The sequence below is a fragment of the Aspergillus piperis genome (assembly GCF_003184755.1).
Source record: "Aspergillus piperis CBS 112811 unplaced genomic scaffold BO85scaffold_2, whole genome shotgun sequence".
NCBI classification, from domain to species: Eukaryota; Fungi; Ascomycota; class Eurotiomycetes; order Eurotiales; family Aspergillaceae; genus Aspergillus; species Aspergillus piperis.
The window spans coordinates 158,247-170,407 of record NW_020291592.1 but is presented as its reverse complement, the minus strand read 5'-3'; the positions used below and the strand labels follow the sequence as shown (position 1 = coordinate 170,407).

Sequence of the window (12,161 nt, the reverse complement as noted above, 5' to 3'; positions counted from 1 at the left end):
CTTAGGCTATTGTCCATAACGTATACACCGTCGACTTTCGGCCCATTGCTAAACCGTTTTCACGCTTGATTCTCTATCAATTCCTTGTTTATCGCCCCGCAATCCAGCAAAGACGAGAAGATCTAGAGGGACAGCTTCGGGAGCTATTCATTTCCGTCCTTCTCCTCCCCTCTCTTCCCCCCCTTTTGATTCCTCGCAGACGAGCGACCGCGGCATACGTGACCGTGCATTGGATTGGACGACAAATCGACGTGGCATTCCAGTCCGTGTCCAAGTGGTGCGACCGACCGCGACCCTTCGTCATTCCAAGCCCCATCCCTTCCCACCTACCGTCCAGTCACCTTCGACCTCAACAATGCTCCGCGACCCCGAGCACCCGTCAACTGCAGCCACGCCTGCGAGTAGCAATACTGCGGAAGTATCCTCGACAGCGGTCGCGTCGACCGAAATCGAAGAGACTTGTCAGCCTTACGCCGACAATCAACCTGCCCACCAGAATACCCCTGTAACTTCTTTAGCACCGAGCTCGGATGCGTTATCCCCACTACCGCCGAAACAATATCCTTCACACCCCTCTCACCGTCGGGCGAACACCGAGATTATCCCGCGGCAAGCCCCTCTGCCGTCCAGGAAGCTCTTCTCCGATCAACCCAAAACCTACGAAGACTTGGACTCCGGCACTACTCCCTCGAACCCACCAGTTGAGAATACTGCCAGAAAGAGACTCGAAGAAGGCGCAAAGCGCTTGTCGGGCTGGTTTCAAGGAAAGTCGGAACCGGTCAACCTAGGAGTAGTGTATCAGTCAGAAGAGCAGGACTCCGCCGCCACAGACGATATGGAGAAGCGCGCCAGTCGCGAATTCTACGGGTCGCCCAATGTCCCAACGGGCCTGACAAGCCGAACTCAGAAGCGGATGACTGCGCCGTCGCCTCTGAAACAGGTTACATCATCAAGTCCCTTCTCGTTCTTCGGGTTAAAGAGACAGGGGGAGAACAGACCGGAGCTGCCCGAACCTGCCCAGGACGAGTTCTTGAACCTCGATATCAACGCCGCTTTATTCCCGACTGGATTCAGTAATCTAGAAGGTCGGGAAGCCTTTGACGCCCTGAGACAAAACGCAGATACTGTACTTAGGCGGCTACAGGCTGCATACAAACAGAGGACATTCGCCTTGCATGAAGCTCTGGCCGACAAGAATGAAAAGCAAGAGGAGCTGGAGGTCACTCGGACACGCATCGGGAACCTCAAGATCCAGTTAGATGGCATGGCCGAGAAAGTCATCCAACAAGAAAAAGCCATGAAGGCCATGGCAGAAGAGCTGGAGCATGAGCGGCAATTACGTCGCCGAGAGGAAGAGGCACGCCTGCGCAGCATCACGCTGGTTCGGTCCAGCGACGACGAGAGTACCTCTGACCTGGGGGCTGAACTTCAGACCCCCAAGCGGAGCCTCAAACGCGCCAGCAATGGTACATTTACAAGCGACTCCGGCTTCGATTCAGGAGACGAGAGCCTTGCAGAGAGTGTCTTCTCCCGCCGCGAAGTGCTCGAGTCTCCAGCGTCGACGGTCGCGCCATCTCCCAATATCTCGCAGATCGCCTTGTCTACACCCAGTACAGCTGCTCCTGCACAACAGAGCCAGAAGGAGCTCAAACCAGCGCCAACTCCTGCACCAGCACCGACACCTGCGCGTCCATCTACTTACGATCGGGTTATAAAAGGGCTGACACCGAGGAGCATCGCCAGCTCGTGGACCAACAGCTCCAAATGTAACATCTGTCATGGGGTTCCTTCCTCGGAAGCCTGGAGCGTCATGGGGATCTTGAAGGAAGAGAACAAAGGACTGAAGGAGCGACTCGGGGAGTTGGAGAACGTGATTGATGATTGCCTGTGTCTTGTTGGGCCCTGACAGCTTGGTATGCTTGCTCTACGTTGACCGAAGCGTACGGATACCAGAACACCACGGCCTTGATTGGGAGGAAACGGCGATTATGACCGTTATACAGTGATACCTTGAGATACCTAGATAGAGTACTTTTTGAGAGAGATACTTTTTACTATTTTTGTTAGAATTGTCGAATACCCTACCATACAAACAAATCATTGGTCGTTTTCCAGCTCATAGTGCTGCATCGTGGACATTATAATTCTTGTAGGGGCGGAGGAAAGCGACCAAGTGGCCTCAACGGGTTAGCGTGGCTGGGTGGGCGCAAAGTGGCCAGCGAGGCGACTCTGGATCGCACCCGCAATCCCCGTCGACCTCATCGCTTCCTCCCTTTCTCCTCCTCCATCCTCTCTCTCTTCCCGTCGTCTTCACTTCTTCTCCTTCTTCTTTTGTAGTTCCCCTCCATTCCTTCAGCTGGTTCTCGCCTCCAGCTTTCCTTTCTTTCTTTCCCTCCCCTTTAATTCGAGTAATCCTGCAGCTCTGGGAGGTGCAACAGTCACAATGAGCGGACGTGAGTCTTGCACGCGATCGCTGCCCTTTTCGCGACAGCGTTCTATCTTTTACCTCAATGGGTCAGCAAATGCTGATACTCAATTCTAGTCCGGTTTCTCGATCTCATCAAGCCTTTCACGCCCCTCCTCCCGGAGGTGGCCGCCCCGGAAACCAAGGTTCCCTTCAACCAGAAGTTGATGTGGACGGGGGTACGTGATACTTGTCCAGCTCGACAAGAGCTTCTAAGCTAATGTATTGTTTCTGCAGTTGACTCTCCTGATCTTCCTGGTCATGAGTCAGATGCCCTTGTACGGAATTGTCTCCTCTGACACCTCCGACCCTCTGTACTGGCTCCGTATGATGCTGGCCAGTAACCGTGGTACCCTGATGGAATTGGGTATCACCCCCATCATCTCCTCCGGCATGGTTTTCCAGGTATGTAATGGGAATTTTGCAAGTTGAACCGGAAATCGGGAATTAGCTAATATGTGGCTTTTCTGATAGCTCCTCGCTGGTACCCACCTCATCGATGTCAACCTGGACCTCAAGACCGACCGTGAACTGTATCAGACTGCTCAGAAGCTCTTCGCTATCATCCTGTCCTTTGGTCAGGCCTGTGTCTACGTCCTCACTGGTCTTTACGGCCAGCCCAGTGACCTTGGTGCCGGTATCTGTGTCCTCCTGATTGTTCAGCTGGTCGTTGCTGGCTTGGTTGTCATTCTGCTGGATGAGCTCCTCCAGAAGGGCTATGGTCTTGGTAGCGGTATCTCTCTGTTCATCGCGACCAACATCTGCGAGTCGATCGTCTGGAAGGCTTTCTCCCCCACGACCATCAACACTGGCCGTGGTCCTGAGTTCGAGGGTGCCATCATTGCCCTCTTCCACCTTCTGTTGACCTGGTCCGACAAGCAGCGCGCTCTTCGTGAGGCTTTCTACCGCCAGAACCTCCCCAACATCATGAACCTGCTGGCCACTCTCCTCGTTTTCGCCGCTGTGATCTACCTCCAGGGCTTCCGTGTCGAGATCCCCGTCAAGTCCTCCCGCCAGCGTGGCATGCGTGGTTCCTACCCTGTTCGCCTGTTCTACACCTCCAACATGCCCATCATGCTTCAGTCTGCTCTGTGCTCCAACATCTTCCTCATCAGTCAGATGCTCTACTCTCGCTTCTCTGACAACCTCCTTGTCAAGCTTCTCGGTGTTTGGGAGCCTCGCGAGGGTTCTGCCCAGCTCCACGCCGCTTCCGGCATTGCCTACTACATGTCTCCTCCCCTGAACTTCAAGGAGGCCCTTCTTGACCCCATCCACACCGCCGTTTACATCACCTTCATGCTGGTCGCTTGCGCTCTCTTCTCCAAGACCTGGATCGAGGTTTCCGGCTCTGCTCCCCGTGATGTTGCTAAGCAGCTCAAGGACCAGGGTCTCGTGATGGCTGGTCACCGTGAGCAGAGCATGTACAAGGAGCTCAAGCGTGTCATCCCTACTGCCGCTGCTTTCGGTGGTGCCTGCATTGGTGCCCTGTCCGTCGCTTCTGACCTCCTTGGTGCTCTTGGCAGCGGTACTGGTATCCTCCTTGCCGTTACGTAAGTCTTCACTCTTGTCTCGAGATTTCTGAAGTAACTACTAACATTTCTATTCAGAATTATATACGGATACTTCGAAATTGCCGCCCGTGAGGGCGACATTGGATCGGGCCTCAAGGGCCTTGTTCCGGGTAACTAAATAAGGCCCCCTTTTTGATGAAAGCATGAGAAGAAGTTTGAGGGCTTATGTTTGTTCTTGCAACTTTCTGTTTCTTCTCGGGTAGAGTGCTGTTGTGGCTGGGATCTGGATTATTTAGTTCTTGATGGATGTATGGCTAGTTTTTAACAATTTGCAGGAGGGGAAGATCTTCTCTACGAAGATACGTCCACGCCACAGCTGTACATAGCACCTACCTGGTTTGTAACCATATTGACAAAAGATCTAAAATTAACTTAATTGGCTTGACCATCTCGGGTGCCTTTTTTAGTACAACTGCAAGGGGGTGTCTGATGCAGATCTATAACTAAGGTAACAATTGCGGGTATATACCGATACCACACTTATACACAATCAACTGCAGTACCACTTCCAACTGCAACATCGGTAATCACGTTTTTACTCCCACTCACCTAAGTCCGATAATCACCATTAATAGTCACATACTCGTGACTGAAGTCACAGAACCAATAAACCGCCTCCTCTCCACCAAGACCCTTCTCGCCCTTCTCACCACCTCCAAGGTCAACCACAATCTCCAAGTCTTCCTCCTGCAGGATCACCGACGCGCGATCCTCATCCACCTGCTCCGGCTCGCCGTTCACCAGCAACTTCAGCTCCGCACTGCCATCCACAGGCTTGAAGCTAACGCTAGTCCGTTCCGGCACCACCGTACCCTCCGCAACGCCCTGCGTGTAGCCAATCGCGCACAGGATCCGGCCCCAGTTCGCGTCCTTTCCATACAAAGCAGTCTTGACGAGAGGGGACCGCGCGATCGTCGATGCGATCAATCGGGCGGACTCGTAGTCGGGGGAATTCTGCACACGGACCGTGACGAATTTGGTGGCGCCTTCACCGTCCCGGACGACGAGCTGCGAGAGAGATTGCGCGAAGGAGGTCAGGACGTTCTGCATGGCTGTGTAGTCTGCGGACGAGGTCGAGGTGATGGGTGCGCCGCCGGCAGCGCCGTTTGCCAGGATGGCGATAGTGTCGTTGGTGCTGGTGTCGCCGTCGACGGAGATGGAGTTGAAGGACCGGGATACGGCGTGCTTGAGGAGCGGCTGGAGGGCCGAGGGGGCAATGGGCGCGTCGGTGCAGAGGACTCCCAGGAGCGTGGCCATGTTCGGGTGGATCATGCCGGCACCTTTGGTCATTCCGGCGAGGCGGTACGTGCGGTCCGGGGACGAGGGGAGAGTGAAGGTCTGGGAGAGGAGCTTGGGGAAGGTGTCTGTTGTGCAGATGGCGCGGGCGGTTGTGAGCCAGGCATCGTGGGTGGAGGAGAGGGTCGAGTGCGCAGTGGGGATTTTGTTGAGGATCTTGGAGATGGGGAGGCTGTTTGTGAGGGTTATAGTTGTTAGTGATGAGCTGATGATGGGAGAATTGGGAGGAGTCATTACCGTTGACCGATGACACCGGTGCTCATGACGAGAGTGCTGGGCTGGGCGAGGCCATTGCACTCGTCTACCTTGCTGCCCATGCTCACGGCATCCTCCAGGCCGCCTTTACCTGTCACGGCATTGGCGCAGCCTGAGTTGATTACCACGGACCGGATGCCTTCGCCTTGGGTGGTCTTCAGGGTGTTCTTGCTTGCTTGGACCGGGGCGGCTTGGAACTTGTTGGTGGTGAAGACGGCGGCGGCGGAGCAGGGCGTCTCGGAGGAGATGAGGGCCAGGTCCGGGAATCTGGTGTTGGATGCCTTCACGCCGACGTGGGTTCCGGAGACGGAGAAGCCCTTAGGGTAGGTACCGGAGGCAGGGATATACTTCTGCTTGGAAGCGGGAATGGCCATATCCAAGGGCGCAGAGTAGTAACGCACCTGGCCCTTCACCATGCGGGCGAAGGTAGCCATGGTGGTAGTGGCCGCCGAGTTGCTAGGCAAAGCCATTGGGATTCCTTTTTCCTGGCGCAGATGAGCAGATGTTAGTAAAACTGCTCCCTGCGATTGAGGGAATTTATATTGGAGAAATCCAATGGGTGTGGATGCCTTCTCCAGGGCTGCAAGAGTGTCCTTGGGTATATATACCTGCAGGAGAGAGGATCGGAGATAAGTTGAAGTAGATAAATGACTCACCGAATTGACTCGCTCGACTTGTCAGGGGCCTAACGACCGCAACTAATTCGATCAGGCAAAGTGGACGTGTAGACCACTGCCAGACAAACCAAGTGAGCAGTCTCAATGGAAGATATAATTAAAAGAACAAGCGCAAAGCACCGGAAACAGGAAAGGTGAAGTGATGCGATTCGCGGCGATGAAATGCCGCTCCGATATCGCGGAATCGGAGAAACTGTCGGGCCTGCCTTTGATTGATTGATTGATTTGCTGCGCGTTCCAGACGCGCCCATCGCAGGGCAAAAAAGTAGCCACGAGGGAAGCCGACCAGATCTATCAGCGATCAGCATTCCCAGCCAGCGCGCTCATCCCTCGCGTCCTCTGTTGTGCTCGTCGTTCCTTCTGGACCTCCAGAAGAGCTTTGTTGTGCCCCGAATGGTATTTGCTCTCCGCCATTCCCCCGAAGCTGCTTCGATTACCTCCCCGGACCCATTGACTAAAATGAAACGCAAGCATCCAGAATCCGATGACCAATTCCCGATCTCTACACCCAAGAGGCAGAGGACTACGGCCACCAATGGCACCGTGAATGGGCACACCAACGGTGAACGTGAACGAACCCCTGAAGCTACCACCACCCCTACGAAACGAGTGAAATCAACACCTCAAAAACCCACGACCGATAACACCCCAGCCGCTCTTAAAGCTTCGGGGTTGAAGACCCCAACACAGAAGGCCAAAGCGAAGAATTTATTCTCAACGCCCACGAAAAAGCCAACTGTTGCAACTCCGTCGAAAGCCCGTGCCGACCGGTCCGCTAAGAAGAAGAGCGCCCGGCTTCTCCTCGAACAGGATGACGAAGACATCTGGGACGGCGCTGACCGTCTTGCGGAGGAGATTTTACAAGATGATACCAACGAGGCCCCCAGCAAGGCATCGACGACAGGGCAAGGTGTATTAGAATCCATCGAGGAGGAGTCTAGTCAACCCGCCACAAATGGTGCGACAGAAGGAGCACCAACACCCAAGCGTCGTGCAGGTCGACCAAAGGGGGCAAAGAACAAGCGCTCTCCCACCCCGGAAGGAGAACTCCCAGCTCATGAGCGATACTTTTTCCAAAACCGCGCCGGACCACCCCGTACCTCGAACAACAATCTAGGCAAAGTAAACCTCTTAACGCACGAGGAGTACTTCGAACGGATGTCACAATACGCAGACCCATACAAACAAGAAAAGTCCTTCCTTCTCGACCTCCACTGCCGGTCCTTTCCCCAGTGGGACTTCGAATTCGACCAAGGCTTCAATATCTGCCTGTACGGCTACGGCTCCAAGCGCCGCCTCCTCCAAGAATTCGCAGACTGGCTCTACCGCCGTCACCACAGCAGTTCCGCCTCAAGCTCCGTAGTCATCGTCAATGGACACACGCCAAACATGTCCATCCGTTCCATCTTCGCCACGATCGTCACCGCCGTCCTGGGCGCCGATATTCCTTCCAAAATGGGCTCTCAGCCCCAAGAAGTCCTAGAATTGCTTCAGTCTGTCCTCAAGTCCCGATCCTCCCAGAAACCAATCACTGTTCTCATCAACTCTATTGATGCGCCTGCCCTCCGGAGAGCGGCGAACCAAGCTCTCCTTGCCCGTTTAGCAGCTACGCCGAAAATCCATCTTCTCGCGACGGCTGATACCCCGAATCTGTTGCTGATGTGGGATCTCAGCCTGCGTGACCAGTTCAACTTCGTCTTCCACGACTGTACAACCTTCGCGCCGTTTGATACCGAGTTTGATGTTGTTGAGGAGGTCAGCACTCTGCTGGGAAGAAAGGGCCGCCGTGTCGGTGGTAAGGAAGGTGTCGAGTTCGTATTGAAGAGTCTGCCTGAGAACGCGAGGAATCTGTATCGGTTACTTCTCACAGAGCTGCTATCCATGGCGGATGAGGGACATATGTCGGATGATGACATGGATGGTGGGGGTAATGGAGGAGGGGATGGTAGCAACGGCCGAGGAGAGGAAACGGGCATTGAGTTTCGAATGCTGTATCAAAAGGCAGCGGAAGAGTTCATTGCCTCATCGGAGATGATGTTCCGGACGCTGTTGAAGGAGTTCCATGATCATCAGATGATTACTTCGCGGATGGATACGAGTGGGATGGAGATCTTGGGAGTCCCATTGGCGCGTGACGAGATGGAGGGGGTTTTGGAAGATTTGGTATTGAGTTGATTGCTGAAAGACAGAATGATAGACTGATAGATAGTATAGTATAGTATAGTATAGTATAAGATAGGCTAGTATAGCGCCTTGCACGGCATGGCACAAATCCGTGATACCCTGTATAACACAGAAGACTTATTGCAGCAATTGGAGTGTAGTAAGCCCGGTGTTACTTCATTTGCTAGACAAGATACATAGATTCTTCGACATGCGATACTACCATATCCCATTTATACCGCATATCTCAACATAGTCTGCCTAGAACTGCGCAAACGCAGCCAACCCCATCGTAGCCCCGAAACTAACCTTGAAGGGAATATGGTGCGACACCGTCTTTTGCAGATCCACCCGCTTGAAGTACTTCTGCACCGTGTTGACCGGAAGCAGATTATATCCTCTCGCCGCAGCCCACTACATTGATATCAGTACCCACATTACCAACCCAAAACCAAATACAGCAAAGGGAGATAAGGAATGATCAAATCAACCCACCTCAACAGCAACAATCCCCATCCCCAAGAGCACCACTAACACTCTCGAAAACGCCCTCAACCCCACACCCACAACCAACCCCAGCACGCTGCCCAGACTGACCTGGCGCATGTTCGAGGCCGTCAGGATCCCGCCACCTGCAGTATGACTCGAGTTCCGGGTGGTGCCTTGTTTGCGCAGCAACGGGTCCTGGGAGTCCATGGCCCAGCCGGAGTCCGGGGAGATTTGGGATTCGGGGCGGTAGTAGGGAGCGGTGTATTGGCATTGCATTGGGGCTGCGCGGAAGGGGGAAAGTGGGTGGAGGGAGAGGGAGAGGCCGACACCGAGACCGGTGCCTAGGAGAGTGGTTGTTGTGCGGCTGAGGAGGAAGGCCATTGTTTGGTTGCGACGATTGTGGTTGCGATGGATAGGGATAGGAGGGGGGACTTGTTTGGGAGAGGGGGATGGTGAGGCAATTGAGTGGTTATTGGCGTTCTGGTTGTCGGTAATGGGATGGGTTTGGAGGAATGGATTATAGGGATGAGATGGAATGAGAGGGGCCTGGAAGGGCGCTGCAGGTTGTGGTTATTATGGTTATGGTTCTCAGCTGTTCTGGAGTTGCGCCCTCGGTATGCGTACGGTGACGTCACGGGGGTTATTCTGAGAGGTAGATACCCTGTTCTGGGTAATTTGTAGTAGGAGATGTTTGTGAAGGGAGGGAGTATTGTACGAAGACGAGCGGAAGATATGCTCTTGAGATAGAAAGAAGAAATTGCTTGACTGCTGCAGTCAATGGCTATGGACGGAGAGAAGGTGTTGTGGTGGGCACCAGTGCTAGTATGAGAATGAGGAGATGAAGCAATCAAGCAAGCATGTCTCGGATAGGAAGGTGATTGGAGAACGAGGACCGCAGTTAGTTCTAATGCCTGAGGCATTAAGGATAATACCAGTAGTAGTTGACGGGGAATACGGGTGTGACCATACACACGACCTGCATGACCAGACGTGACCAGCATTACGATACGCCAAGGTGGAATACCGCGGGAAATCCACCAGACTATGTATCACGTGACTAACTCTATAGGCAGCAAAGGAGGGACGGACGGGCAGTGATTGGCTGCCACGGCCGCCCTGCGAACGACGGCAGGAAAAAGTCGGCCGCCGCGGGGAAAAAAATCGAGGGGTAGAAAGCAGGAACCGGCAGTGGTTGGTCCAGATGCTGCCCCCCGTCTCCGCGGAGGCGAACGGGCGGCGTTACTGATAGTTCAGTACGGAGTACTTAGTAGTTGTTCCTCGTCGGCCGTTGACTCACTCCTGCTTTTCTTTCTCTCGACATCCTCCTACTCACTTCCTCTCCATTCCCTAGGGTGCCTTCTTCCTTCTAGACTTCTCTTCTCGTACATACTCTTGTTCTTCATCCCATTGAACCTTCTTCCCCCCCTCCACAATGGCTTCCCAGCAGAATGGCGATTCCAACGGCACTGCCAACACCTTCACTCTGAAGGCCGGTTTGGCTCAGATGTTGAAGGGTGGCGTGATCATGGATGTTGTCAACGCGGAACAGGTATGCCTTTACATAGGATCCATAAAGCTCAATCTGAGTCAATCGTTGCTAACATTCGATTCACCAACAGGCTCGCATTGCTGAAGAGGCTGGTGCCGCCGCTGTCATGGCCCTCGAGCGTGTCCCCGCCGACATCAGAGCTACGGGTGGCGTGGCTCGCATGTCCGATCCCGGCATGATCAAGGAGATCCAGAAGGCCGTTACCATCCCCGTCATGGCCAAGGCTCGTATTGGACACTTCGTTGAGTGCCAGGTAGGCTACAATCAACATTACTTCATGGCAGTCCGTTTCGCCACAAACTAACACACCGTTCACTAGATCCTTGAAGCCATTGGCGTCGACTACATTGACGAGTCGGAAGTCCTGACCCCCGCCGACGACGTCTACCACGTCACCAAGCACAACTTCAAGGTTCCCTTCGTCTGTGGCTGCCGTAACTTGGGTGAGGCCCTTCGCCGTATCTCGGAGGGTGCTGCCATGATCCGCACCAAGGGTGAGGCCGGTACCGGAGACGTCGTGGAAGCTGTCAAGCACATGCGCCAGGTCAGCTCGGACATCGCCCGTGCCCGTGCTATCTACCAGTCCTCTGCCGACTACGAGCCCGAGCTGCGCCAGTTTGCCCGCCAGCTGGAGGTTCCCTACGAGTTGCTTCGTGAGACGGCCGAGAAGGGCCGTCTGCCCGTGGTGAACTTCGCTGCCGGTGGCGTTGCTACCCCTGCCGATGCGGCGCTCATGATGCAGCTGGGCTGCGATGGTGTGTTTGTTGGTTCCGGTATCTTCAAGTCCGGCGATGCGAAGGCACGCGCCAAGGCCATCGTGCAGGCCGTCACTCACTTCCGCGACCCTAAGGTTCTCGCCGAGGTGAGCGAGGGTCTGGGTGAGGCCATGGTGGGCATCAACGTGGCGCAGATGTCCGAGGCCGACAAGCTGGCCAAGCGGGGATGGTAAGCGAGAAGCATTCTAGAGACTTATTTTCATCGCGGGCGTTGGAAAAGCTGGTCTACTGTGTTTTTGTACACTTGTGTTGCATTTGCTGCCGTCAAGGCGATTTGTCTTAGTACATTGTTGATATGAGCCATGAGCACATGATCTACTATCCTTTGAGTAATAGAAATGCGGTGGTTAGACGGACTTTTTTTTTTTTTTTTTTTCCATTTAGACTTTTTTAACCTCGGGTTCCTTGGCACACTTCAACGTTCCATAGTAGCTTGATCGTCTGACCTAGCTATAGCTAGCCAGTAATCTCACACATCTTTCCAAAGATATCGCCTCTGATATAATGATCTCCCATCCCTATTGTATAAAAATCATACCTATACCAATGGAAGGGACCGGAGCAACAGCTCAACTCCGTTTTCCAGGCTAGCGGCGGGCCGGAAGGCGCCCTCGGCTTGCTGCCGATCCGCCGATGAATTCGCGCAAAAGACCCATCTCGCCGGTGAACAATTGACTCACCTTCGTGTTCGAACCTCTAGAGCACGCCAAGAAGATTCCACTAGTAATCAAATCCTATTATTGAGTTGAATACAGGAACCCCATTGCGCCCTCTCTTGACATTGAGTAATCAAATCATCCACCGAGACGGCGCCAAGAAAGTTTACTTTCAATTACCGTTACGTGACATACCAACCCTGCAGACGGGTAATCTGCAATGACAGCTCTTACCATACCGCTAGTTAAACATACGGCCTCCTAC

At 53.9% G+C, this 12,161-nt stretch overlaps 6 protein-coding genes across 6 annotated transcripts; 4 read left to right on the top strand and 2 right to left on the bottom strand.

Moving 5' to 3' along the window:
• The first annotated feature begins 107 nt into the window (after positions 1–107).
• BO85DRAFT_107506 (uncharacterized protein) lies at positions 108–1,915 on the top strand. The gene has a single exon (XM_025653831.1). It carries the CDS (start codon positions 356–358, stop codon positions 1,904–1,906), a length of 1,551 nt encoding a protein of 516 aa, XP_025519465.1. The 5' UTR covers positions 108–355; the 3' UTR covers positions 1,907–1,915.
• Positions 1,916–2,443: 528 nt separating this feature from the next.
• Positions 2,444–4,153, top strand: BO85DRAFT_434224 (translocon subunit SEC61; the record flags this gene model as incomplete). Its single annotated transcript, XM_025658456.1, has 5 exons — positions 2,444–2,453; positions 2,543–2,643; positions 2,702–2,869; positions 2,939–4,014; positions 4,072–4,153. The coding sequence occupies 5 exons, from the start codon at positions 2,444–2,446 to the stop codon at positions 4,151–4,153; spliced, it is 1,437 nt and encodes a 478-aa protein (XP_025519464.1).
• A 148-nt stretch (positions 4,154–4,301) lies between these two features.
• BO85DRAFT_107469 (bifunctional ornithine acetyltransferase/N-acetylglutamate synthase) lies at positions 4,302–5,918 on the bottom strand. The gene has a single exon (XM_025653830.1). The coding sequence runs from the start codon at positions 5,563–5,565 to the stop codon at positions 4,585–4,587; it is 981 nt and encodes a 326-aa protein (XP_025519463.1). The 5' UTR covers positions 5,566–5,918; the 3' UTR covers positions 4,302–4,584.
• An 82-nt stretch (positions 5,919–6,000) lies between these two features.
• Positions 6,001–8,438, top strand: BO85DRAFT_455700 (origin recognition complex subunit 2; the record flags this gene model as incomplete). Its single annotated transcript, XM_025661404.1, has 2 exons — positions 6,001–6,012; positions 6,735–8,438. The coding sequence occupies 2 exons, from the start codon at positions 6,001–6,003 to the stop codon at positions 8,436–8,438; spliced, it is 1,716 nt and encodes a 571-aa protein (XP_025519462.1).
• On the bottom strand, positions 8,222–9,721 carry BO85DRAFT_444972 (uncharacterized protein). Its single transcript, XM_025659154.1, has 2 exons — positions 8,922–9,721; positions 8,222–8,840 (listed from the first exon to the last, which is right to left on the bottom strand). The coding sequence occupies exons 1-2, from the start codon at positions 9,294–9,296 to the stop codon at positions 8,688–8,690; spliced, it is 528 nt and encodes a 175-aa protein (XP_025519461.1). The 5' UTR covers positions 9,297–9,721; the 3' UTR covers positions 8,222–8,687.
• A 426-nt stretch (positions 9,722–10,147) lies between these two features.
• BO85DRAFT_474179 (pyridoxal 5'-phosphate synthase subunit PdxS) lies at positions 10,148–11,597 on the top strand. Its single transcript, XM_025662654.1, has 3 exons — positions 10,148–10,464; positions 10,535–10,717; positions 10,784–11,597. Exons 1-3 carry the CDS (start codon positions 10,348–10,350, stop codon positions 11,411–11,413), a joined length of 930 nt encoding a protein of 309 aa, XP_025519460.1. The 5' UTR covers positions 10,148–10,347; the 3' UTR covers positions 11,414–11,597.
• Positions 11,598–12,161: the final 564 nt, after the last annotated feature.

Excerpts from the sequence above, each read along its gene's own strand:
- BO85DRAFT_107506 (XM_025653831.1), top strand. The coding sequence starts at position 356 with ATGCTCCGCGACCCCGAGCACCCGTCAACTGCAGCCACGCCTGCGAGT.
- BO85DRAFT_107469 (XM_025653830.1), bottom strand. The coding sequence starts at position 5,565 with ATGACTCCTCCCAATTCTCCCATCATCAGCTCATCACTAACAACTATA.
- BO85DRAFT_444972 (XM_025659154.1), bottom strand. The coding sequence starts at position 9,296 with ATGGCCTTCCTCCTCAGCCGCACAACAACCACTCTCCTAGGCACCGGT. Across the intron at positions 8,841-8,921 it reads TGGGGATTGTTGCTGTTGAG|TGGGCTGCGGCGAGAGGATA; the intron begins GTGGGTTGATTT and ends ATATCAATGTAG.
- BO85DRAFT_474179 (XM_025662654.1), top strand. The coding sequence starts at position 10,348 with ATGGCTTCCCAGCAGAATGGCGATTCCAACGGCACTGCCAACACCTTC. Across the intron at positions 10,465-10,534 it reads ATGTTGTCAACGCGGAACAG|GCTCGCATTGCTGAAGAGGC; the intron begins GTATGCCTTTAC and ends ATTCACCAACAG. Across the intron at positions 10,718-10,783 it reads GACACTTCGTTGAGTGCCAG|ATCCTTGAAGCCATTGGCGT; the intron begins GTAGGCTACAAT and ends ACCGTTCACTAG.